The following is a 27,254-nucleotide window of genomic DNA, read 5'->3' as shown; positions in this document are numbered from 1 at the left end:
CCCTTTAATTTTGTAAAGGTGCCCCTCTTTACGGAATCCCTGGATCCGCCCCTGCACATTGCCCTGCACAACCTTGTGCATCATGTACCTGGTCTGTGAAGATTTGAGAATCTCACAGGTGACATGTTGACATGATGTACAAATTTACTAAACAACTCCAATCATGATATTTCATTATGAATTTTCATCAACAATGCCTGTTTCTTTTGCCAAAACTTACAGGAATCACCGAAAATAATAATCCTCAATATGATATTGGCATGTGCTTCTTCTGGCATACTAAGTAAACAAAAACATTTCAGTCATAAACTCAGCCACTTGAAAATGATTCACTTAAATGTAAAAGTAACTCGGGAATACTGAGAAAATGAACATCAAAATATTATTCCTGTAAAAGACTTGTTGTACATATAGATATGGATATATCTCATCAGCACTGCCAACTTTGATTGACTGCATTTGATATGCAACAAAAATATCTCTCTGTCCATTTCAATATATTTTAGAGTTTAAGCCATCAGTGAAGTTAGTGTGCATAAACAGAGGTGAGAGAGATAATTTTTTTTTTCACTGAAAATGAGATGAATTAGCTTGTTATCTCAACTTGCAATGATAATCTATCATTTCGTAAGACAGTCTTTACAGTTGAACTGACGATCAATGACATAATTGTCTTTTGTCATTTTGATAATAATTCATAACAGGATGGTTGAGTAAACAATTAAACATTTCATAAAATGTGGGGGGGGGGGGCATATGCCTCAAATTTCTCTAATGTTTTTGCATCATTTCTCTCTTTCTATTCCAATCAATCTTGTGGAAAAGAATGTTACCATAAATATCATTTTCTGACTTTAATTCATGCTTCAAGTTTCTATCATCCTGTTTCAGTTGGTTTGACAAAACAAACATGCTAAGGGCACTTAAGAACTAAATGGTACTACATGTACTTTTCTCAAATGCCAAAGACATCATATGAAATTGAATCATTTGATATACATCTTATGATCCACAAAACAGTACAAAACATAAGTTAAAAAGTAATTAGTATTGCACTTTCTATTTTATGACACTTTAATCGTTTCCCTGATTTCACCTATGAATTTACTTTCTTGTCAGGAGTACCCCTAATTCTTTGCGAGGTATCATCTTTTGAGTATGACATTGATGGGATGTTAAGTGAAGGCATACTGGTTCCGTAATTTCAGTTAGTATCAACAGCCTAGAGTCTTAATGAGTGCAGAATATCTTTCACGCAGTTGATGGGCTGCCATCTTGGGTTGTCTCTGTCGGCTGAAGAGTCCCTTCTTGTTTCCAGCACAACGCTTTGGACCTAGAAAATGTGAGGAGAGGGTGAGTGGGAAGGGAATGAGAATATAATTATACTTCACTTAGTGTGATTCTACTTGACTTCATATCAAACAAACTTACGATGGAAGTTATGGCCTCTACGAACTCCCCACCAACAAGATTTCGATATCATTAAAACAACTCTTTGGGGCATATTGCTTTGCACTCTAAATGCAGGTTAGTTGAGCATGAAAGCCAGCTCCTGGAGTGTGTAACTCCACTCTGATTTACCACAATCTAATACTGCATGTTTACCAGATAAACATTATATCAAGAGGCATTAGACAGTCATATGTTATAGCCTTTAAGACGGAGGCTGTTAGCACGCATACTTTAAGTTGACAAAGCTGGCAAGGTCAGCACATTTCAATTGTGTAATGTGGAAGCTGGATTACAGCAATACACAGTAGAACTACAGGTGTTTTACATGCCACCAGAACCACACAAACAAACAAATGGAGGAGTGCAGGGGGTTTGGAACTTAAGACACACAAGAAAGGGTAGTCAAACCCAGCCAACCACCAAACAGTTAAATGTCAGGTGTTAGTACACTTGTATGTCTTACCATGGCATATGGTCATTTTGTTAAACAGAAGTTATGCAGTGCAAGTAATGAAATTTAAAAAAATATATATAAAATAGAGGAGAAAACCATAGAGTCAATGTACCAGTAATTGATTTTAATGCCATGTCTCAATTTCATTTTCTTTAACTGTACCAATCCCTGTTCCTCTACTGAAATTCTTTACTTTCTCATACACTGCGCATATATGTTATTGATTATGTTGCGATGGAGCAAAATTAAGAATGAAATGAACTGAACTTTTGATTTACTTTATGGTTCATTGTCTGCATTCCTTCCAGTCCTCCTTCTTCTAGGGCTGACATTAATACCATGACTTCAAGAAGTGAAAGCATTTGTAATCATACATGAATCATACCTCCTACTAACAGCCCAAGGATTTGATAAGTTGAAGGTATCTATCCCTGAGTCTGTGGGCTTCTCCTTTAGGTTGGCGCTGACGGGTCAACAGACCTTTCTTATTTCCTACAACTCGAGTTGGGCCTGTGTGGCGGGAATGATATACAAAACTTCAGTTGCAATTGGGCTGTAGAGATTTTTTTGCTGTAAGGAATTACCAATGAATTCCTCTACAAATTTACAGATCAGTGATATTGTTAGCACGTAATGAATGAGACTGCTGGGGAAACTTTGCATTTTAAAGAATCAACCAAATAATAATAATAATAATAATAATACATTACATTTGTAATGCGCTTAATACAATGTTTCTAAGCGCACAGGGAAGAGACGAAAGGAAAGATGAAAAATGAGGGAAAACAGACGGGTCAAAACATAAGTAAGAATAACATGACATAAATCAAATGTGTACCAGTAATTAAACACATACAATAATTGAATTACACTCAACACATTAACTTAGGGAACGAATCATTATGGGAAAAGTTAAGTTTTAAGTAGTGCCTTAAATGATTCTACTGATGGGGCTTGTCGTATATGAATGGGTAAATTGTTCCAAAGCTTGGGTACAATAACTGCGAATGAGCGATCTCCGTAGCGTGTCTTAGTGCGAGGTCCGGGTAACAGTTGAAGATGGGCAGTAGCATGGGAGCGCAGACGTCTAGATGCAGAAGAAGTTTATTAGGCCATCATTCTTCAAAAATTCCAAGTTTGCAGATTAGTTAGTATGTTGATGTTGTGATTAGTAAATCATGCATGAAAGGCTACCAAGAATCGCTACCATAATACCTCAAGTGTCACCAAAATGCTGCAAGAATGTCACTCGTGCTCTGACTACACGGGATTGGCATTTTGTTTGTGCGAGCGGCACACCTGTGCCGAGCAGGCTGGAATGACTTGCACCGGGGAAGCAGGAGGTGAGAGGTAAAATGCTATGGGATTGAATTAAATGTTATTGGGTTGCTAGGATATGGGGGAATTTGGTCTGGGGATTGGATGAGTTTTGGGTGTGGTAAGCTGACCGAGGTGTTGTGGAATGTCCAAACACTAAATCTGGGCAGTCTACAGTATATCATTTGAGAGGAGTGGTGGAGCTAGTAGCACTCTTCCGTGTGGACGGGCAGAGCTGTGCATGAGAGAGAGAGAGAGAGAGACCGAGAGAGGCGCCGAGGACTTCCCACTGGCAAGCAATTCAGGCTGGCAGGCTAGACTCTTCAGAAGGCTTCCCACTGTGCACCCCCGGACCAGCACGAATGAGCTTCAATATATCCGTGAGTGTTGCCACAGTTTATAATTTTATTATTAGTAAGACACTCGTATTGGATTTTGTAGTATTGACTTTTGTAATTTTCCCAAAGCTGAGGCGTTTGTTTATGTGCACATGAATGGATAAAATAATCATGTGTTTGCTATGTGACCGTAGGTGGATAACGATGCGAGGAGTAAGGGGATATATTGTTATACATACACGGCTGTCTTACGGCAATGGTGTAAAGTGAGCACTATGAAATGACTGCTGTTATCCAGAACCTCTGTGATTAGTATTAATGACCCAGCATGTATAAATCCTATGATACTGGGATAGATTTTATGATGGAATTAATTGTATTCGTACAGCCGCATTGGAGACGCTCCTTCCGGACGCATCTGTCGTGAAATGTGACGCCACCGGACCGGCAGCTCCGTGTCTCCACTGGCATTCGACCGCCGAACACCACATCACTGTCCCGGATGTCACTGATCCCGCTTCCCATAAGGTCAGCGTGATGCACTCCGGTAGACATTGTGGTTGCTGGTGCCCTCACAGGGGGACTCCGCAGAGTACTGTATCTCGCCGGTCGAACCTCGTCCGTGACGACCTTGCCGAGCATGCACGCACCCGTCGTCGGGCCCTACCTCATCGGTACTACAGGAACGTTCTGCGCGCGGTTTGAAGTACCTTATTAATTAGTTGCCTCTGGCCAGGGTAAACTGTATAGCTTTTATGATGTGTGCGGGTCTCTGTAATGTAATAAGTTATCCGGTATTTGGAAATATTTCTTTTGTTCTTTTTGTTTGTGTCCCTTGCTTTGTTTCTTGCCTTGACAAGACAAATTGAACTGATTTAGTTGAAAAGTATTCAAGGAGTCACCGTGCACTGTGTTGTGGTTCATGGTAGTCTTCCGTGGGTAATGCCCTTGTGACAAAGAACTTGATTGGACCACTCTGGAACAGTGTAGAGAAAATGACAGGCTAATCATGTACAAAATACACAATAATCTTACTCATCTTTTGGCACAGGACTATAGTATCAAACAGGCTACTCAGCTGACGAGAGCCACGCAACTACATTCCTATCAGATACCATACTCGAGAACTGAATCACATCGCATTCGTTCTTTCCGAGAATGGTAAGGAGCCGGAATTCCCTCTCGTTGGAAATTGCTGCAGCGCCATCTGTGGGAGCATTCTGTAACCGACTAATGGTTGATCACAGTGGCTAGTCTTGTTCTTCATATTTGTTATGTGCTTGTAAATATCTGTAAATAAACTGTATTATAATGTAAATAACACAGTCTGCAAGAATCTTCAGATTATTGAAGGAGAGGCAGAAGAACAATGCAAAAAACATGATATAATCACAGAAAAGATTTTTTTTTTTTTGGCAGTGCAAATAAAGGTAAATTAGTGATGTTTAAGTGAATTGTGGTAAATTGACAGCTAGGTGATCAAGCAATCAAAATAATAAAACATAGGTTGAAAAAGTACACACTAGGCATGCAAATATTACATAGCGTAATGTAAATTTTTCGTCACAATCATGGTTTGATGCTAAGCAGGAAAATTAAGCTATGCAGAAGATTAGATGTTAAAGATTCAGATTTTGATGTTTTACAAAGTGAATTGCTTTTGGCAAGCAAAAATCACAAAAAAAAATTATTAAGGTATAAAAGGAGAAAGTATGGTAAAGATAGACAATCCTAAAGCATATTGGGATCTTTTAAATAGTAAGGTTCACCAGACTAAAAGTGCAATCAATGTTTCTCTGGGTGAGCTCGTACAACATTTTACGTCTCTAGGAAATGTGAATGAATCTGAGGATCATCCAGTGGAAAGGATGTCTTTGGTCGATGTCAATGTGTCATTACAAGATGATTGTTTGAATGCACCCATTACACTAGAAGAGGTTGAATTAATGATTAATAAATTGAAAAATGCCAAAGCTTGTGGTAATGATTTAATAAGAAATGAATTTTTGAAAAATAGCCCTTTGGAAATGCATATGGTAATTGTTGATCTTCTTGAGTGGTGTATAGGAGTGATTATTCCTTTCTTTTTTTTTTAAACAAAGGTGAAAATACTAATCCGGATAATTACAGAGGAATATTACTTTGTTGAGTTGTATTGGTAAACTTTTCACATCAGTTTTGAATAATAGGCTTTTTAACTTTCTTGATGAGAATTACATGTTAGGTGAAGAACAAGTTGGGTTTCGTTCAACTTATGAGACTATTGATCATGTATTTGTTTTGAAGTGTGTTATCAATTTTTATTTACAGAAAAGAAAATGTTTAGATTGTGCTTTCAGTGATTACAAAACAACATTTAATTCAATTGAAAGGAAGTTTTTGTGGTTTAAATTGTTACAAGTAGGTGTGAATGGTAAAATTTTAAATGTTGTTAAAAATTTGTATAAAAGTGCTAAGTATCGCATTTCGGCCAATGGTGTGATGTCTGACTTTTCACTTGTACTGTAGGTGAATAGACAAGGTGAAAATCTCTCACCTCTGTTGTTTGTCATTTACCTTAATGATTTTGAAGAACATAATTATTGTATAATTCTATCCCGGCTTGAAATTGTTAACTGGAAAATTATGTAGTATTTTACAGGGTGAGGAGATGGAGTTTTTTTCAAGGTTGGTTTGCTTGTTGTATGCCGATGACACTATAATTCTGGCAGAAAACCCTGACGAATTGTAAGTTGCTCTGAATGCAGTACAAGAATATTGTAATAAATGGCACCTACTAGTCAATGCAAGTAAAACTAAGATAATAATTTTTACTAGAGGTAAAATCAGGAACATCGCAAATTTTACATATGGTCAAGAAAGAGTAGAAGTGGTCTACAACTTGGTTTATCTTGGCGTACAATTCAATTATAATGGTTCTTTCAAAAAGGCAATCTCGAGGCAAGTAGTGCAGGCCACAGAAAGCTCTTTATCAGTATGATGACCACAGCGAAGCAAATGCAGCTGTCAGTTGATATTCAATGTCACTTATTTAACCATTTGATATTGCCTATCTTATTGTATGTTAGTGAAGTCTGGGAATATGAAGACGTAAAGCAAATTGAAGTTTCCATAGGAAATTCCTTAGAACTTTGCGGGAGTAGGTGATTAATACCCCTACTCCCGCAACCCAGATTCCTATGAAAAAGAATTGAACCAGGGTTGATTGTGTGTGTGTGTGTGTGTGTGTGTGTGGAGTGTGTGTGTGTGTGTGTGTGTGTGTGTGTGTAGTACCTTGTGAGTACCTTGTGAGTTTGACTGCTTCACAATTGTGGAAGAAGTTCACTCTGCAAGATTTTCAACGCCTTGTCGGGTACAAACACAACGTTTGTCTTCCATAACTACACCTGTAGATAGTTATACATACCAAATTTGAAATAAATTGCTTAACCCTATTCGGGGGGGGGGGGGGGGGGGGGTGGGGGTTGAAAAAAATTTGTCAACTAAAAAATTGCTCAAAAACATGATTTTGTGTACAAATCCAAGGTAAATTGTGTTTTTGCAATTAATTCATATAAAAATAAATATCTTTACTTTCAATGGCTGATAATGATTTATATTGGCCTGATTATGCTTTAAAAAGTTTCTGCGACAAACTTTGACGAAAAAAAAACAACAAAAACAAAAAGTTAAAAACAAAGAAATACATAAGAAATTCAATAAACAATAAAATACATAAGAAATGACTATGAAGCCGACTTTTTGCTTCAGTATTATTGTTGAGGATATTGAAAAGAATATGTTCACCAAAAATTAGAAGTCTTGGAGCTTTATTTTTTGAATTTATAGGGCAATTTTTTTTTACATAAATTAGAATGAATTCATTAATATAAAATACATAAATTAAAATTTGAAAAATGTAACTACACAGTCTTGTAGATTATATTAGCCTGTACCTTAGTGCAAATTCTCACGAGGATCGCGCGATCCATGATCAAGATCTGAAGGGGGGCCTTTTCCAAGTCCTTCAAAAAACCCGGTGGGATTAGGGTTAAACACTGTGGAAGTTGTTCGCTTCACACAAGGTTTGGGGAAAATTGTGGTTACCATGGCAATGCTTTCTATGACAAACACACATAAAAAAAAACATGTCTTGCACATTTACACCTCAATATCATCATGTACACCAAATCTGAGTTCAATCACTTCAAAATTGTACAAGTAGTTCACTCCACAAGTTTTTCAAAAAAATACACTGTTACCATGGCAACACCTTGTCGGGTACAAACACAAAGTGCGTCTTGCATAACTACATCTGTAGATCATTATACATACCAAATTTGAAATAAATCGCTTACATACTGTGGAAGTAGTTAGGGTTAGGGTAAGGGATTGACACTGAGTGGAAGTAGTTAGGGTTAGGGTAAGGGATTGACACTGAGTGGAAGTAGTTAGGGTTAGGGTAAGGGATTGACACTGAGTGGTAATGCGGCACATACTTACAAAGAACCAAGTAAATCAGACTTTTAAGCATACTTGTCGAAGAGTGGGGCTTAATGAAACTACTACAGTATTTTATTCCTTTTTTAGTGTCATCACTGAGAAATAAATAGGTCAGGTAGGCAACTTCATAATTTGATGTACAGAGCTGTAATGAGGGCAAATGAGGTGTTTGTCATCAGACTTCATTCTAAAATCATCCAAGTAGGGGATGTGTAGAAATATTGATAAAAGATGTCTTCGAGAAATTCACATTTCGTTCTCATCATTCCTCTTTCAGTTAGAGAAAGTAACACAAGGCACTGGATTCTTACTCTGCTGGGTGTTAAAGTCTGCAAAGTTCCAGACCAATTCTCCGATCAAGAAATCCTGACGAAGCTTGTCGAAGACTGCTTGGTAGCCTGCCATCATATCCACTTGGTATTCCTCAGTGAACATGACTGCTGGAGACTGGGGTCAAAGGTTAAAAAAGAATCAACAAAATGAACTATTAGCTCTATCATTTATGGTGACACCACATTTACTCCGGTCCTATTTTCTCCAGGGACTTAGGGCTATAGGGTTAGGGTTGTGATAGGGTTTTAGGTTTACTTTGATGTGAGGATTAGGATTAGGGTTAGGGTTATGTTTGAGGGCAAAATTTACGTTTTGGCTTCGCATGCTTATATTTCTTGGGAGATATTGTGGGAGGAGCAAATGTCATGAAACCGTTGTTTAGTAAAGATGTGACAGGGCTGTACCAGGATGGTGCACAACAACAAAACGAACACAAAGCAAACATGCCGATTGCGTTGAGTTTTGATCTGCGCGATACTTGACATCATTTTTGTCACCTCAAACTCATTAAAGACAATCTTCATTAATTAGACTTCATGTCTATGTTATCAATATTGACATACACGATTTACAACTTACCGAAAACGAAGATTATATGCAGCATGTGCGAACGGTACATCAGAAGTTCACTGACAGCGATTTTGAATAATCATGAGTTCACGCGATTGGAGCTGCACTTTAGTGCAGCTCCGATCAATGTACCGTTCGCACACGCTGCATTTCATCTTCCGTTTTCGGTAAGTTGTAAATTGTGTATGTCAATATTGATAACATAGACATGAAGTCTAATCAATGAAGGTGACAAAAATGATGTCGAGTATCAAAACTCAACGTGATCGACATGTTCGCTTTGTGTTCGCTTTGTTGTTGTGCACCATCCTGGTACAGCCCTGTCACGTTTTTACAGCGACTCAGCTGTGTATAGTTTAGCAAGGGACTTACATTTTCATTAACCTCTCCAGCTTCTCCTAATTGTTCATCTTCATGAAGATTTCATTTAGAATTCTGTAATCACTGCCATGTTAGACAATCGCCACCTAACTAGCATCAGTCCTACTTTGAGAATATCATTGAAGATACACTTGCAAGGAAAGCAAGTACAACTTAGGGAAAAATGAGGGAATTAAAAAAAGAAATAATGCAAATACATAATGAGAAAGGACTAAAATGAGGTGGGAAGGGGTAAGAGAACCTTTCTGTAGAGTTAATGCAAGTGGCTCCATTAAAAATACGCCTTTCTGATAGTTCCGGAATCAAACAAAATGTTGAAAAACCAGAAGAGTGTAAATCTTTATGTCTACCTGATGAAACCCACTGATAGTTCCTGCCCCGTACTCTGTCTGGATGACTGGCTTGTCATAGTAAGAGTGCCATGAAGTCAAGTACTCATTGACCTGTAAGTATACTACTTCCAGGTGACCATAATGATTGTACCAGGAGAAGTAGCTGTTGAGGCACAGCACATCCACAAACTTGGCCTGGTAGTGGATGACAAGGGAAACACACAAAATGTTCACTGGAACAAAGGACTTCCAACTACAGGAGCACCATGTATTAATCAGTGCAATAAAAAGGCTGTTTAAGATATCATTTAGGTATTGATGTCTGTTACAATCATCAACAAAGAAGAGGTGAAAGCATAAACTTATTATAATGTAATTTTGCAGTGTGTTCTTATTAAGGGAATCCATGTATTTTCATTAGAAGATGACACATCTCAGTGTCATATTATTCTGCCTTTTTTTTTAAATGGAGTTTTTCTCGTAACACACACAGAATCTTACAGAAAATATTGGACCAATGACTTTTGAGGCTGCTGATGTTACCAATTCTAATATGACTTGTTGTGACCACATTCAACTTTGGTACTAAATATTCCCCTTGAACCGAGTGACGACTTAGTCCAATAGAAGAAATAACATGTACACATTCATGATTTATGTGTTCATATGTTTATGCAAACTAATATGAAACCATTCATAAGTGCAACAAGTATTTTGTGAAGACCACACACAGGGAGAGATACAACTGTAATGTATGAATGCAACAGATTCACCTATAAACACCAGGCCTATACACACAACAAAAAACAAAAAACAAAAAACAAAAAAACAAAAAAAAAAAGGGGGGGGGGATGTCATACCTTTTCTCAAATGTAAATACTGTAAAACCAGAATCATTCGAGACATGAAACTTTCATGAACTGCCAACCATGAAAAAATTATGAGTATACTATATGCGCTAGTAACACACTGCTGGTTGATATAAAACACACAACAAAACTGAATGTGCACTACCAGTAGCAGACTTCACAAAGGCTCAGACTGACCTGAGTCAAGCTGTGTCAAAATGCATACATGCATTTTGTAGGCAAGAACTCTCACGTGCAATTTACTCTCACGAAGCTTTGCTCTTCACAAAATTTGCAAAAGTTTCATGGAGGTGAAAATTTCTGATTTTACAGTAGTCATTGTATCAAGTCCAGGTGATGTCAAGAAAAAAATGTGACTTTTTATTTAAAAAAAAAAAAATCAAACCAGCAAAACTGTTGATTTTAGAGTATGTGAATTTCAGGTTTTCTCTCAAATATGACATGTCGAAATGAAATGACTCACAGCATGATCCCTGTCTGGTGTGTGATCATTGGCAACAAAGGTCACAGGTCGATGCGGGTCCAACTCACGGGTGAAAGCAATGACATTTCTTCAAGGAAAAGCCAGAAAAATGTGTTCTCAGATTCTACACATCTGTGGAAAGAACACTCAGCATTGATTTTAACTTACATCATTACTTTAACATCCAGCCTTGCGCATATATGCATTTTTGTGACATTTAGTCATCATGCTGATTGCTAAAGTCGTCATGCTGATGACTAAGAATGGTGGATTAGGCATGATTGACCACCCCCCCCCCCTTCCCTTCCAACCAGCCCCCTTTATTAATTGGTCATTATGATCTCTACACATACATTTTTGGTACAACCCTGCTTCGAGCAAGGGAGGAATATGAGGAATACTATCCAATTTACCCACATGGTGTCTATAATGATGTAAAACAACAAGAGTGGTGTCGCACTGAAGTACGGTACATGGCATTGCTATGCACATAATACACACTGTGAGTACAGTACTGTATGTTGAAAAATGGCAAGAGTAGTATAGCAATTCATTACATGACTTACAAGCACATACACAATGTGAACAGTATGAAATTGAAAGATCTTCATTGAAATTACTATAATAAGATAATCGAAGTGAGTGAAGCTTTTAAAGCATGGTTCAGTACAACCACCGTTCTTCTCAAGAGCACTCACTCAAAGTAAGGTCCAGATGGGGCGAGAGTGGTGAATGGCTCATTGGCCACTGACCACATGACCACAGATGGCCGATTCTTATCTCGCCTGACCAGTTCGGCCATGACTTGACGATGGTGCTCCAAAGTTTCATTCACAAAGTTGTCTTTCCTGGTAGAAGAGTGGTTTCAAAAAGATTGTTTTGAATATTTGTCAGAGCAGAATTCCTTGTGCAGTAGCAGATTGAGACAACAGAATTTGGACACCTCCTTCCCTTGCCAAGACAAATTCAATGTGATTTGCAATATTTGCAGGAGAAATATGGCCTCTTATTTAAGAAGAAAATATATCATGCCAGAAAAACTGTTGACATAAGAAAATGTGGATTTCAATTTTTCTCTAAAATATCACATGTTAAAGTGATGTGTTACATTATTTTACCAGCATACCTGAAATATGCTAGGGAACACTGAAATCTTGTACTACTTCCTCTTGGAGTTTGAGGTGCAGTACAAACACTCATTTTCAATTCAATTCCACTCAATTTTATTTATTCTACATGCTAAAAATATGTAAGAAACACAAGTACATGGACATAACATACTGGACATTATGTTTACATTAAAAACAACGGAATAGTGCAAAAAGATATACTTAGCATGTGCTGGAATAAAAAAAAGACCATAAACAACTTTTTGAGAGTACATATCTATACCATCAGAAATCATATAAATGCAAAACTGCATGTAAGAAAGGACAAATACACACAAAAGACAACAAAACAAAACAAAAAGGCAAATATCCCAAGAATTATTCAGCTGCACTTTGGATTAAGAACATTCTATATTTACATTTAAAAGATGAGAGTGAAGGACATTCTTTGATAGTAGCAGGTAACTCATTCCACCCCTTAGCTCCAATATATCTAATTCTAGTCTTTGAAAACTTATTTTGGTAAAAGGGTAAACATATGTTATTTTCACATTTTATATGTTAATGATTAAATCATGAGACCATCCTTTTGCTTGTATAACATGATCAGGCAAATTTCCTGAACATTGTTGAGCTATTCTTTTTTCTTTTTCTCATTTTTTTTGATAAAGCAAAATTTCTGACGAAACTGTCAAAACTTACAAGTGCATTCCAACAGCTGGGCTTTCGTCAATGACCACAATGCCGTGTCTGTCACACATGTCCATAATTTCCTCCGAGTACGGATAGTGGCTTGTCCGGAAGCCATTGACCCCAAGCCATTTCAATAGATTGATGTCCTTAATGATGAGGGGGTAATCCACACCCTTGCCACGGATCTGTTTTATGTGAAGAACAACCAAAGAAAAAACCATACATATAAATGATAACAGATGTTATGTGACTATTGGGTGTGTGTTTTTTTTTTTCAGGATCTCTTGTAAGACTGCATTTTAGTTTCTGCGAACTATTACTCTTTTTTTTTTCATGAGGCTAACTTTCATAAACATTGCAGTTTAGAAGAAAGACAGTATCCTTTTACAAACCATGATTTGCAAAATATTATCTAGATATCTCATGAGACAGAATAGAATGAAATATTAGTAATGGTATCTATCTAACTGTATACTAATTCACTTAAAATTCTGTTACACAACTATATATGACAAAAACTAGATATATCGCTACGGCGACTGATATGCCTCCGCCATAATGCATGGTTCTCCTAATAGTGTATAGTACAATGTCTTGACAATGTGTGATGACAGTTTCACACAATTGGCAAAATATTAAAATGACAGGTTTGACACAAATGTGCTGAATGTTCACTTTCCTAGAACTAGGTTCAATTGGATGAATGATTAAAATGTCAGTGTAGGTATTTGGGGAACTGATGAGTTTTACTTGACTTTTGACCCTTTTATAAGTTTATGCATTGAGCAATTTTCAAGGTATTGAGAAAAAGTATAATTTCAGTATCAAATGGGAAAATAGCATTATAGCTAAACCTTTCGTTTGACCTTTGACCTCACAGTTCCACAGAGAATCACTGTTAGGTAGAACATGCATAAATATGTAAGTTTCATGATGATACCTTGAGTTACTTTCGAGATATGGAGGAAAAAGTGCAATTTAGCACTTTCACTTGACCTTTTACCTTTTGACCTTTGACCTTTTGGCAAGAAACTTCCCCAAAAATATGTATTGGGTAATACATGCCATACATCAAGTTTAAAAAAAAAAAAAACCTTCAGGCATATTGCATTTTCCGGAAAGTAGTGACATTTTGAGGAGTTGACCTTGACCTTTGACCCCCCTGACCTTTGACCCATGACCCCCAACTTCCCTAGATAATCACTGCCCATCAGTACAAGCATATATACTAAGTTCCATAAGATACCTTGAACCATTTGCAAGATATGGAGAAAAACATGAAATTTCAATTTTTTTCTTCACAAAATAACCTGTGACCTTTGACCCTGTGACCCTAAAATCCACACAAAGTATTATCCCCCAAGGATATACCCTCATATCAAGTTTGATGTAAAACCACCACACGGTTCTTGAGATATCGACAAAAACAAAACGGGACGGACGGACGTATGGACGGACGACCCGAAAACATAATGCTTCCGGCTACTTCGTTGCGGAGGCATAAAAAGGGTCACATGTAGTCTTCTTGACACACTTTCATCTCTGTAAAGTTTGAAATGTTCCAGTGATGACTTCTTACATCTGCATCCTCGTGTTTATTCACTCCATGGAAGTAGAACTGCTGGTCATTGATGAAGAATTGTTTGTTGGTCACACGCACTGTTCTGATACCAAATGGTATTCGATATATATCTGCCTCCCCTTCATAGAAAATCGTGACCTGTAAAAAGTAAAGAATGATGACTACATACTTTCTTACGTTTTCTAGAATCATTCGCATTACAGAAAGAATGCAAAAAATTGATTTTACAACTATTGATTCTTATTGTACTCACAATTCCAGTCAAATTTGTAAATATACATCTAAGTGTGTACTGAATAGTTTTTGTCATTTGTTTGTTGCAAAATTTTTGACATTAGCTTCCCATTCCATAAATATTTCATAAGCATACAAAAATAACCATTAAAAAGATCTGTAATGTAAAGACTACTATCCTTTAGATGTCAAACTATAGTGAGTATATATATACTTGACATGCTGATATGCTTGAATGTTGACTGTAGCAGAAGCAATTTTATCAATCACTAGCATGCGGACAATTGCGAGCACAAATGCACATTTACATGCAATGCTAAAATTTGTCATTCCAGGATAATTTCATGTGCATTCAGTTATAATGTTCATTATTGGAAATCTGTAGGAAAGGTTACAAAAAGTGACTACAAGATGCAACGGACATACAATGTCTTTTTATCATTGTAATATTCAAGATGGAAAATCAATGTGAACTAATTCTTGTTCATCATATTTGATATATTTTAGTCTCTTTCATCTAGTTATTGAAATATCAAAGCGAGAGAGAAACAAAAAATTGATCACCAAAAATATGAAGAATACATCTCCATCATGAAGTGTGCTCCTCATCTTGATAAATACCGTACCTTGAGTGTGTACAAGTAGGCTGATTCATTTCTCATGGTGTACGGCCACCAAAGCTTTGCATTTGGAACATTCAGTGCAGCAACCAGTTCCTTGCTGAACCCTACTTGGGCACCATCTTCCTCAAGCAAATCCACGAGGGCGGTTACCTTGGAAGGGTTGACTCCTCCAACTGTGACATTGTACTGCACCAATCCTATGAAAAGGCATAGGGTTATTTGAAGGGGAATGATACCCAGACATACAAGTAACAATGCGGATTGAGCAAATGCAGCAATATTAGAAGAATGCATGGAAAGTTTGAGGAAAATCACACAATCCATTCAAAAGTTTCTGTGTCACCATCACTGGATAAGATGACTACAATAGTTTGTGATGTCACTGCAGGAACACAATTTAAACAAAATATAAAGAGAATTGCACAAAAAGTCACTTTTAGTGAAAAATACACTGATTTAATCCTGACATTTAAAAGTTAGCAGTTACAGCATTACAGTTATAGCATTTCCCCCTGCATTCTGAAAATGGTAAGTAAAATATTCCTTTAGTTTGTGTGACCTCGCAAAAGTAATCAAAAGGGAACATGCACACTTACACAGGACTTGTACAATTCTGAAAATTATCAATTTCCTGAACATAGGATCATGAGCATGAGTAATAACCAGAAAATAGGCAGCAATTCCAAAACATCCACTTTTGAACTCACATTAATGGATATCTTATATCTCTACCATTTTCAGAATTTCTTCTATATACATGGAATTGCACTGTAAAGGTATTTGTAACCAATAACTGAATAACTGTGAAAGGAAGTTGGCAACCACAAATATTTCTGTAAGATTCTTTTTTTTTTTATTTATTAGACTATACCTTTAAGACCTATCACAGTTGTGTTGATAGAGATGTCATCTATATATGCCTTGGGTGTGGTATACAGTTTGACTGGTCTTTGAAGTCCAGCATAGTTGAAGAAATCAAACTGGTAGGACTGCTCAAAGTAATTTGGCGGATACCTGAAGGTGAGAATCATGAAACACTATCAGACACTGAAACAAAAATGTGGCTGAGTTCAGGGCAAATCGATTCTCTGAAGACACAAACTTGTCATTAATTTGACAGCTAATGAGTGGCGTGGCTTTGTAGCTCACTGTGTTGCCTATGCTTTCAGCTGAATGAAGCAAATATCTGATCAATATCTGAACAGGTGCACAAGTTTTCAAGACTTTCACAAGTGTGGTCACTGAAGTTCTTTCCCAGATCCCTCGAGCATTCTGTTTGAATATTTGAACACATTACAGATGATTAAAGATGTACCGGTAGGTATTTGAGTATAATGGCACCATTAAATCAACAAAAACAAAACAAAACAAAACAAAATAAACTGAGGGAAAAAAACAATGTTATGGAAGAAATGTTGTAACTGTCACAGATGTACATGAAAAAAGAAACACAAACACACACACATGCACACACAATGCCTGATCTATTCTGTTTATTATCTATTCATTTTATTCCTAAAATGATTTAAAACTGATGCAAGATGTTTCAAATGAATTAGGATATTGAAAATGCATTAGCCTCACCAAACAACAATTACACCATAAATCTCGAGATTATCATCATATAGTAACAATACCACTTACCTCATGTTGCTTATTATGATATCATACTCTACAGACCATGACATCTAAATATGTTGCATGCAATTTTAATGTCGGGGTAACTTACATCTTTGTATCATTAAAGTATGTGATGACACCTGGAGGAAGAGTGTGTGGTGTGAGTGTATTATTCACTGCCACTGTGACTCGGTTGGGTGTTTCAAACTGTATGTATGGGGTCACCTCAGCCTCGAAGGGTAGATGTCCTCCAGAATGCCTCGTTACTTCTTGTGAGTTCACCCACTGCATCCATGCAAAGTTAGGTGATCAAAGACGCATTCAGAGGAATGATATATACAAAGCTTGAGATATTGTGTATCTGGGCGAGACAGAAATTATAGCAACGCCTTTTGCATTGAGATATGTTATATTACTGGTACTTTTACTTATTGATCACAATTCTTATGAGCTGCAAGCAATGGCCTGTTTTCTGAGAGACAATAATACTAATTCAATTGATATAAGAAAGAGGGGTGGGGGAGCAAGATAAACAAGGAATATGTTCTTCTCTCAACAAAATCTTCCTACTGAAGAAATCAAGAAGTAGTGAATCAAATGGCCTATCTATTGTCCATCAGGCTACTCATCAAACAGTATTGAAATTAGGGGAATATAGTTGTTTCAATATATCATTTGAAATGTAGTCAACAGATGACAGGAAACTCCATGCAACACCAGTGGTGAATTAAAACAAATGAAGACAAAGTGAAACACAATGTATTTAAGTTTTTACAACACATTAAGTTCAAGACAAGCTTACCACTATAGCATTGTAGTGGGCCCCCTCAAAACGCAGAACTATTCTTTGCTTGCTGTTAATCCAGGTCTTTGGAGCGTGAAACTCCTTGCCATACCAAACCCATCCTACAAAGTCTCTCAGCATCCTATCCTGGGTGATGTCGTTGAAGCTGGAAGGAACTGGCATATCGATCACTGCACCAGTCTACAGGAAGGAGAAAGGCCAAATCAGGAACATTACTGTATGCCCAATATACTTTCTTTCTATTTTTCATTGGGGTTTTATATTTGGATGCTACTTGCACACATAAAAAAGGAACATGTGAAGATATCAAGTCTGACCCCTAATATGATGTGGCCTGAACCCTTTAGGCCCTACATGTACTGGTACATAGCATGCACATAGTACATGAACAAGTTGTATGATAAATACTGTAAATTTACTGCATAATCACAAGTTTAATCACTCGCAAAATTGCCTGGAGGTCCCGACTCCTAGAATTTGTGAAATACCAGACTCGCTAATGGATGCTACGTACGTGGCATATAAATTAAAGTAAATTACATCCTAGGAAATGTATGTTGAATACTGCATAATAAGCTGCCTGCTTTTTTCATGAGAGTTTGTTTCATGAATTATGCGAATCACAGCTGGATCATGAATTTTACAAAATGCGAACGTAGTTACTAGTATATGCATTTATGTTAGTGTCGGCATAAATTTGCAAAAACAACATCTCACGAAAATGTCTGTGACCTCCTCATTCGCCAAAATATCTGTAGACGAAACAGTATTAACGAAATTGCATTTTATCGGACCTCCAACCGTAGCATACACTTAAAACAGAGCATAAGTTAAATCATAATTAGCAATTTATTGGGACAACTGAACTGTGCTGTGGGCCACAACTTACAAGTCAAAAACAGCAATAGACTCTATCATTGGCCATTAACCAGTTCTAATTCTCATTGTGATTTTTTTTTTCTCTCTCTCTCACTGAGCCAGGTTACTTAAAGTCTATCTATATATCCTGCCGACCCTTATTGCATTCAGGATAAAAGCTCTCCATGTCACCTTTGCGAGTGGTTGTGTCCACCACTGCCCGTCAAAGCCCGCCGATCTGCCTGGTGAATCGTCTGCTCGGAAATTCCACAGGCCATCCAGGGGCCACACTTCCCGCGACTCCGATGCACGGACGGATAACATGCCACTTTTTACTTCCGACTTGCCTTGTACCGTGACGGAATTCGAAAACAGGAACATCATTACGACCATCGCTGTGCTAAAAGCCGTCATGATTGATGAAGGGGGCTTGGTTCATCAAAACAGAACAAGATTGGAAGAACCAAGCAAAAATTTTCTTGCACTGGCCACAGCACTGCAGAGACTCTGCCACTGGAGCTGTCTGATGCGCTATAATGCAGTAACATAGTAGTCACATGATTATACGCAGTCATCAGGGGTCACATGATAGATCACGTGTGTACACAATGTAACGCATCGCTCGAAGCGTTTTCACTAGTTTTGCATTACACATTTGTATTTTGTTTATCGTGATTGTACTCTCATATACCCCGAGAGGGACAGAAAGAATCAATAAAAATCTCACAATCGTACTTATGACAGCATCCTTCAAAAACCAATCAACTATAAATCATTTATCATAAGGTGATAATAACTGCAATTTTGCAACAAACAATAGGCCTATGATTGTAAGTCCACCTTCATATACAATAGTACAGTGCTTATTGATAGAGCGTACATCACTACCTTAGTGTCTCTGTGCGGGGAGAGGGATGAAAATGGGGGAAAAAATGTACTGTACAATGTATGTACAGTACCGTAGATGGAAACCAAAACCCATTCATAATACTTTTTAAACAGAAGTATCTGTTTCCACATAATAATACATGTGGATAAAGTGAATACAGCAATATCATCGAACACTAATTCACTGAAAGTTTGAGGTAAAACAGACAATCCGTTCAAAAGTTAAATGAATTTTTAGAATTTCACTGCGCAGATACTGCTGGATTAGAAGACTACCACAGCTTATGATGTCACATGCGTAGAAAGATATAAGGAAAATATAAAGTTGAATTTCACAAAATTAATTTTTTTTTAAACATACACATTCGCTCAACTTGTCACTGACATGGATTATGTATATTAAGGGTAATATTATTGCCCCCGCCTATAACTGAAAGAGGCAAGTCAATTGTTATTTTATTATGCGATAAACTAGAAAATAATATGTCAAATCTTCTTTATACTTAATACTTTATATCGTTCTACACGTGTGACATCACGAGTTGTAATAGTCTTCGTATCCAACGACGGCGGCACGGAAACTTGAAAAATTCATAACTTTTCAACGGATTGTCCAATTTTCCTCAAACTTTCACTGATGTGTTTTATTAATACTGCTTCATTTTCTTAATTCACATGTATATGAAAGTGAATTCATCAGCAAAGTTTGAGGAAAATCAGACAATCCGTTGAAAAAGTTCTGAATTCTTACTGTTTAGGTGAAGCTATACTCACTGGACGAGAAAACCAAACAGTTCATGACGTCACGTGTGTTAAACGAAATAAAGAAAATTTAAAAAGATACACAAAATTTCTTTAGAAAATGAAAAGTACCCATTTCTTCGACGGAATTGCTACTGAATGTAGAAGTACGTATGAAATGAAGTTTTGAGTATAATTGGATGTGGGCTATGATTTCACTCTAAGATTATAATTTTTATCGAAATGAAAATTGTTGATTTGAGTTAGGCATTTTGGACGACATTATTAAATCATTCTAAGCGCCATGGATTTTTTTTAAATACTTATAAAGATAAAGACATAAACGAGCTGTGCTTTCCTGCAATATTTGGCAAATCTAGAATGACACAGAAAACGCCATAAGATGTGCCCAATATGTTACAATGTCTAAATGAAATAGTATCATTTACTTTGCCAATTTTCTAGCTGAAACAGTAATGAACTGCATGCTCCTTGTTTCAATCATGAATGAAAAAAATCATAAAATTAAACATATTTTTCACTTTTCTGGTATGCATTTGTCTTACTTTTTTTTTCAGAAAGCAGGGGGAATGATATTACCCTTTACATTATAATTATCATGAACAAGATGGGGGAATTTAAACCTTTCATAAAAGATGAAACTTTGGGCCTATATTTTCTTTACATGGCTTTCTCCACCCTGCGTGTGACCTCGCACCCCTTTACCCAAGAGGGTGCCAGGGAACACGGAAGGTGCGACCAATCTCAGCATGCACGGTGTGGGGGTTTGGCTGTTTTATACCTCTTGCGAAAACGAAGAGATGAAAAGTACAAAACAATTTCAGCCCTTCGTCTCGCTCGACCGTCTTTTGTGTCATACTTGATTACTTTACTTTTTTTTCTATTTGGTCAAGCTTTGATAATATACTCACAATATTGTCAATAAGGAAATCAATCACTTTGCGATAGAATCGGTTAGCTTACCGGGAAAAATCGTTAAATATCGGTAGATGTCACACTAACACCTTGACCATTCCATTTTCGAGTTGACTCAAATGAAGACCATGAAATCAAGCAAATACAATGAAATAATAAAGTTCCTCTGCGACAAAGTAGGAAAATCATGGATGGTTTCAATTGCTGATATAATAAAATCATATACATAATATGAAGAGTTCCTTTCCAAAAGGCGCTAACTCCATTTTTCCGTCAAATTGGACTTTTCGACAGAAATGTACACATTTTTAGTAGTTCCATGCGTAATAAATATTTTTTATCACGTATTATAAAAAAACGATGGTCGGAATCCCCTAAGCCCTACCATATCTATGCAAATCAGATGACGCGATGTTATTGCGTCACATATTTCCCACAGACGTTCACACAAAACCGAAGTTCTTTGCATCAAATCATTGTCGATTGGCAATAACGAAACATCAATAGTGACTTTAAGGAGAAAGAGTTGTATAGCTGTATTCAAAACATGATTTGTACGTTACAATTTGCTTACACCAATAACAGGAAAGCATGATGAGGGCATGCCATCATTTTCTACATCAACTCTGCGTAAAACTGTTTTATGGTTGCGACTATAAAAGTCCAGCCATCATTGTGATCCTTTGAAGGTTCAATGTGGAGAGGTATGTGGATGACATCACTCCATTCTGTAGATACACGAGATAAGAAGTTTAAAGGGAAAAAAATAGTTCTTATATGCCTGAAGAACTGTCGACATTTGCTCTACACATAAAAATGAATTGGATAATGCTGGAAAAAAAAAAACAACTCTAAGATTTCTGTTAGGTAACGACGGAAATACGAAATATTAGCCAGAAAGGTTCACCAGAAGTATCGCAGTCTGAGAGCAAAGGAAAAGCTCAATTAGTTAAATATGTTATAATCTTTAAAAATATATCTTTTTTGGGAAGAAAAATACTGTAACACAACGCCAACGGAACATTTGATTAAAAGTTTTGCAAAACAACATAAGTTAGAAGAAAAATTTAACAATTATACGCAATACGTTTCCAATACATTTGGAAAAGTGAGAAAACTGGAAAAAGTTTAGAGTTTCTGGTTTGGTTTATATTTTATAATGTTGGACATCCACCAGGAAATGCTTTTCGACGCACTCGAACTAGAATATGTGTATATGCATGTCGGTATATACATGTTTAGTTGTTCCTAAGTTTTGTTTTGTTTGTTGTTTGTTTTTTTTGAGAGGGGGAGGGTGTCGAATAGAGGTAGGGGGAGTCATGTGGGAATGACGAACTGATGGGGTATTTTACTTGGATTTGTGGTGACTTTGACAGGATGGGGAGGGGTACTTTTTTAATGTAGTTATCAATCTTAATATTATTAGGATCTTTATTACTATTATTATTTGAAATAGACTTCCACCAATGAATATCGACATTGTGGTCAGGTAGAATGAGTGTGAATGTAAAGGTTTTGTTAATGATATAGATAATATGCTTTGCATAGGGATGAATTAATATTTTTCAAAAGGGAATGTTTGTCAGCAAAAAAGAAAAATGACAATAATAATTCGGTACATGGATTGTGATTTATGTTTGGTGAAATAATCACAAAGTGTAAGGATTATAATACTATAGTGTGGATGTAAAGATATTGTATATTTGCTTTGTTGTTTCCATTGATGAAGAATTAAATGTTCTTTAAAACAAAGAAGTATCCAAAGGTGCAATTACTCTGTTATCTTTTTATAATCGATTATTGCTAATCGAAAAATTCAGACAACAGCAGTTAGATATCTTCCGCGCTTGAATCGTATGCAGCTTATTGGAAATAACGATCCCCCCCCCAAAAAAAAAATCGATTCCATCATCCATATAATCGATTACAAATTGAACATTCCGTTACTGTGTGCTACTAGTATATGGGTGACATTTGAAACATTGTAACGTAGCATAATCAAATTACAAAATAAATTATGAGATTATCATTGTGTCAGATTTTTAATTATCACGCATTACAAAAATAAATAAATTGCATTCATATTATGCTTGTACTTGTCACAACAATAATGTCAAATAATTCTTGTTTAAAGAATATTTTACTCTTCATCAATGGGAAACATATTGCACTAACAAATTTAAACAAAATTCTCTGGACCAATTTCATAAGCATTTTCGTCAATGGATACAAAATTTATACCAAAACTTAACATCAATTTAATAAATTTTGATACACTCTGATACATTTTTTTTTTCACAATCCATATATACTATCCATATACACATCTCTTCTTTTCTATTTTTACACTACTAATCCCTCATTCTCTTTTTAATTTTATTCCTTCATTACATTACAAATTTTATTAACTAAATCACTAACCCAAAAAATAATTTCTGTTCAATATTCATTCAATCAAACTTAAAATATCCATATCCATTGATTGAAGTTTATTGTTAAAACACACACACACACACACACACACACACACCCCGACCACCCTATACTCCCGTCCATTCTCCCTCTTACAACCCTACCCCCTTCCCCCTCCCCCTTCCAAATAATGAAATCCATTATCGACCTTGTAATTTCTATACATTTACGTATGTACCTATTATCTATATGTGTATACATAATATTCTACTATCTAGACGTACCTTTCTATCTATGTATGTGTGTGTGTGTGCGCGCGCGCTCTGTACTTAATCAATGTCTGCACATAATCCCTACCTGTATATCAAAACATTTTACCTCTCCATTGCTCACCTCATTAACATTTGCTTTTTTGTTTTTCTATAATCTTTTATTGATTCCATATTCAATACAATTTCATGATAAATCAAATCACATGTATTACAGAATCCACGATTCAACAAAGCACAATTATAATGAAATCAAACCAAGCTGTACTTAGAATATACAATGCACCGAAAAAAAACCCCAAAACAACAACATACACTGCTTACTTACTTTCATTAAAATCAAATGGAGCTGTCCTTTTAGCATGACAGTGCATTCATAAGAAAAAAAGAATATTTATATTAAATGGAGCTGTACTTTCAGCATGACAGTGCTTCATAAGAAAAAAAAAATAACACATCAATATACAACCAAATAAAATCGATATACAACCAAATGGAATCGATATTCCCTTTTTAATCACCCCCCCCCCTCCTCCCCCTCCCCCTCCCTCTCCCAACTACCCTTCCCCTCCCTTCCCCCTTCCCCGTGGACATCTGGCTCCGGGTCCTTCCATACTTATTTTCAAATTTTCCCATTTACTGAAATGAATGGTGAAAGTTCCCCTCATTGATGCTAATTTCTTTTCCTCAAATCTATCCTCTAAAATCTTATTTTTTATTTCATTATATGTAGGCGGCTTTCCATATTCTCTACTTTTAAAAATCAAATATTTAACCAAAATTAAAATATGATTTAACAACTGGTGTTTTCCCCTAACATCCTCCTTCAACCCGAACACACCACCCGAGTACAATTTTTTAAATCAACATCCTCTATCATTTTTTCACATAATTCCCAGATTAATTTCACATGCAGCCCACAGGTGTAAAATAAATGTTTGTATGTTTCCTCTTCTTTTTCACAAAAAGAGCATAAGTTACTTGCAGTAAAACCAAACCTGAAAAGATGGTGATTTGTATATACAATACCATGCACCAGTTTAAACTGAAACTCTCTTAATCGGCTATTTAGTGTACATTGTCTTGGCCTTAAAAATATATTTTGTATCTCCTTAACAGAAAACCCATAATTTTGATTAATACTATCAAAAATCAATACTGCACTTTCTTTTTCCTTAAGAAATTGCAAATACATCTATTTTGATCTTAAATTGCTAATATCAATTGTTTTCCCTCCTATAATAAAATCAGTTTCCAAAATATGTTGTTCTTTTTCTTTCATATTTCTCCTCCAACCCATCGGTATATTTTCATAAATACATCTTAACAAAAAAAAAAGTCTTTAACTCCTAAATCTAAAATATCTATCACATTTCAATTCACCATTATTTCCTAATATATGTTTTAATCTATAAACTCCCTTTTTGTGCATATTTTCATCATATATACAATTTCTATTTAATCGTATATATTTATAATTAAATATTATAACATTACCACTATACAAACTATTACTAACATTACTTCTCATTTGTTTCGTATTTACCCACACTTCTAATAAATCCCTATAAGATAATTGAGCTTTCACTTTCAACAGTACTGGTAAATAATCACACAATAATATAAATTCTCCTCCTATGTCTCTCGTAACAAAATTAAAATATTGCTTCCATTTCATATTTTCATCTTTATTAAGAAGTTTCTTAACCCACATACTTCGCTGTGCTTTAACTAAATCAACAAAATTCATCATTTTTAACCCGCCTTGTTTATAATCTAAAAACAATGTATTTTTTCTAATTTTATCTCTTTTTCCTTTCCACATAAAATCAAAAACCAATTTGTCTAAAGAATCAAAAACCCACCTGGGAACTGGAGTGAGAGAAGCTCGATATATAACTTTTGAATAAATATGTACTTTAAGTAATTGAATCTTTCCCATCAAAGTTAGATCTCTTTGCTTCCAGAAATTTGCTATGGGGCACGATCGATCATCACGTAACGTTCTATTATACGTAAATGATTAGAGCGTTTCAAGAACAAAAGTCTGTATTCGGTCGAAATCATTTCACACTTTTGATGTCAAAAAACTCCAAAACAACTCATTATCCTGGCAAATTGCGTCAACCAGACAAGTCTCGTGCATGGCAGACTTTTTCGACGTATTGCAAGCAAATTCTAAATGGTGGAAGAAGAATTTTGAACACTTCTGAGAACTATGATTTGCTAACATTGAGATGACAACTTTTGGCACAATCATTCAAATACTGAATTGATCAGGGAAGCTGAATTTAAAAGTATAGTAAAATAGAAAGTATCTTTCTGCAATTTCATGTGAGCTACATGTATGTGCATGAGCGTTTTTGTGACACTTGTTTGTGTGATTGAATGTGTGTGTGTGTGTGCGTGCGTGTGTATGTGTGCTTGTGTTGCATCTGTCCTATGTAAATATGTTACTACATCTGTATTATACTTCTTGTTAATATGCTTAAACTTTAGTATGTTTTGTTTTATATGTTTATCCGGGACCCCTTTTTACAAGCTCTGCTTCTTTTGAGGTCCCAAACCATTCATTATTCTTAATGCTGTATCCTTTTGTAAAATGTCAAATGTTTAATGAATTGGTTTAATAAAACTTGAAACTTGAACTTGAACTTGATATCAAGGGTGGCGGAATCCGATTTCCTCCCACAAAAGAAGAAGAAGAAGAAGAAGAAGAAGAAGAAGAAGAAGAAGAAGAAGAAGTAATTCATATGAAAATAAAATGATTAAAGAAAAAAACTCGGACATGCATTAAATGTGTAAGTTTACCATGTTTAATAACTTGCCCCTTTTCAGTCAGTCCGCAGCACCCGATAATTCGCTCGTATTTATTCAACTCGTATGCAAGCCCGCTTTAGGCTTGCATACGTAATGAGCTGCGTAAGGGGATTTTGTCCTTGGGCTTTCGGCTACAAAAATACACCTTATGTTCACAAATTTGGTATCAAATTCAAGGAAAATATGTAAACTATCGTCACATGTTACTCAAATTATTGTAAATGAAAAATATCATAGCGTAATTTGAGCTTGAAAAATGATGAAAAAAGTAATTCGTGCAGTACACTTTCAAGACGTCAAAAAAATACCAAATTAACCTTGCGTCTCAATGAAAATGCTTTATTTGGTAGTCCATCTCCTAATCTTTGTATCCATGTAAATATCTTGACAATGTGTTCCTTAATCCGGTCAGGAACCAGTAAAATATACATCGATGTCAGTGCTGATCAGCTTGAAACCGTGCAATCTCAAGAGTAAGCTCTCTCATTGGACAGCGCCTGCACTCAGCGCTTGCATTACGTCATTACGCTGCTACATGACGGTTTCATGCCACTTGCGGTTTCTTGGCACGCGTGTAGTTCAAGCGCTGAACGCACGCACTGTCCAATGAGAGAGCTCTTTCGCACCACTGTACACTTTGTGCGGAGCATACTTCTGGCTTAGGAGTGAATTT

At 36.1% G+C, this 27,254-nt stretch overlaps 1 protein-coding gene across 1 annotated transcript; it reads right to left on the bottom strand.

Annotated features, from left to right (window-relative positions):
- Positions 1 to 713: 713 nt before the first annotated feature.
- On the bottom strand, positions 714 to 19,015 carry LOC140246053 (beta-glucuronidase-like). The gene is made up of 12 exons (XM_072325496.1): positions 18,708 to 19,015; positions 17,655 to 17,837; positions 16,962 to 17,137; positions 16,104 to 16,246; positions 15,236 to 15,429; positions 14,373 to 14,513; positions 12,803 to 12,978; positions 11,690 to 11,839; positions 10,992 to 11,079; positions 9,678 to 9,854; positions 8,355 to 8,490; positions 714 to 1,333 (listed from the first exon to the last, which is right to left on the bottom strand). Exons 1-12 carry the CDS (start codon positions 18,927 to 18,929, stop codon positions 1,215 to 1,217), a joined length of 1,905 nt encoding a protein of 634 aa, XP_072181597.1. The 5' UTR covers positions 18,930 to 19,015; the 3' UTR covers positions 714 to 1,214.
- Positions 19,016 to 27,254: the final 8,239 nt, after the last annotated feature.

Source organism: Diadema setosum, chromosome 2, assembly GCF_964275005.1.
Source record: "Diadema setosum chromosome 2, eeDiaSeto1, whole genome shotgun sequence".
In the NCBI taxonomy this organism is placed as follows: domain Eukaryota; kingdom Metazoa; phylum Echinodermata; class Echinoidea; order Diadematoida; family Diadematidae; genus Diadema; species Diadema setosum.
This window is presented reverse-complemented; position numbering and strand designations above follow the sequence as displayed.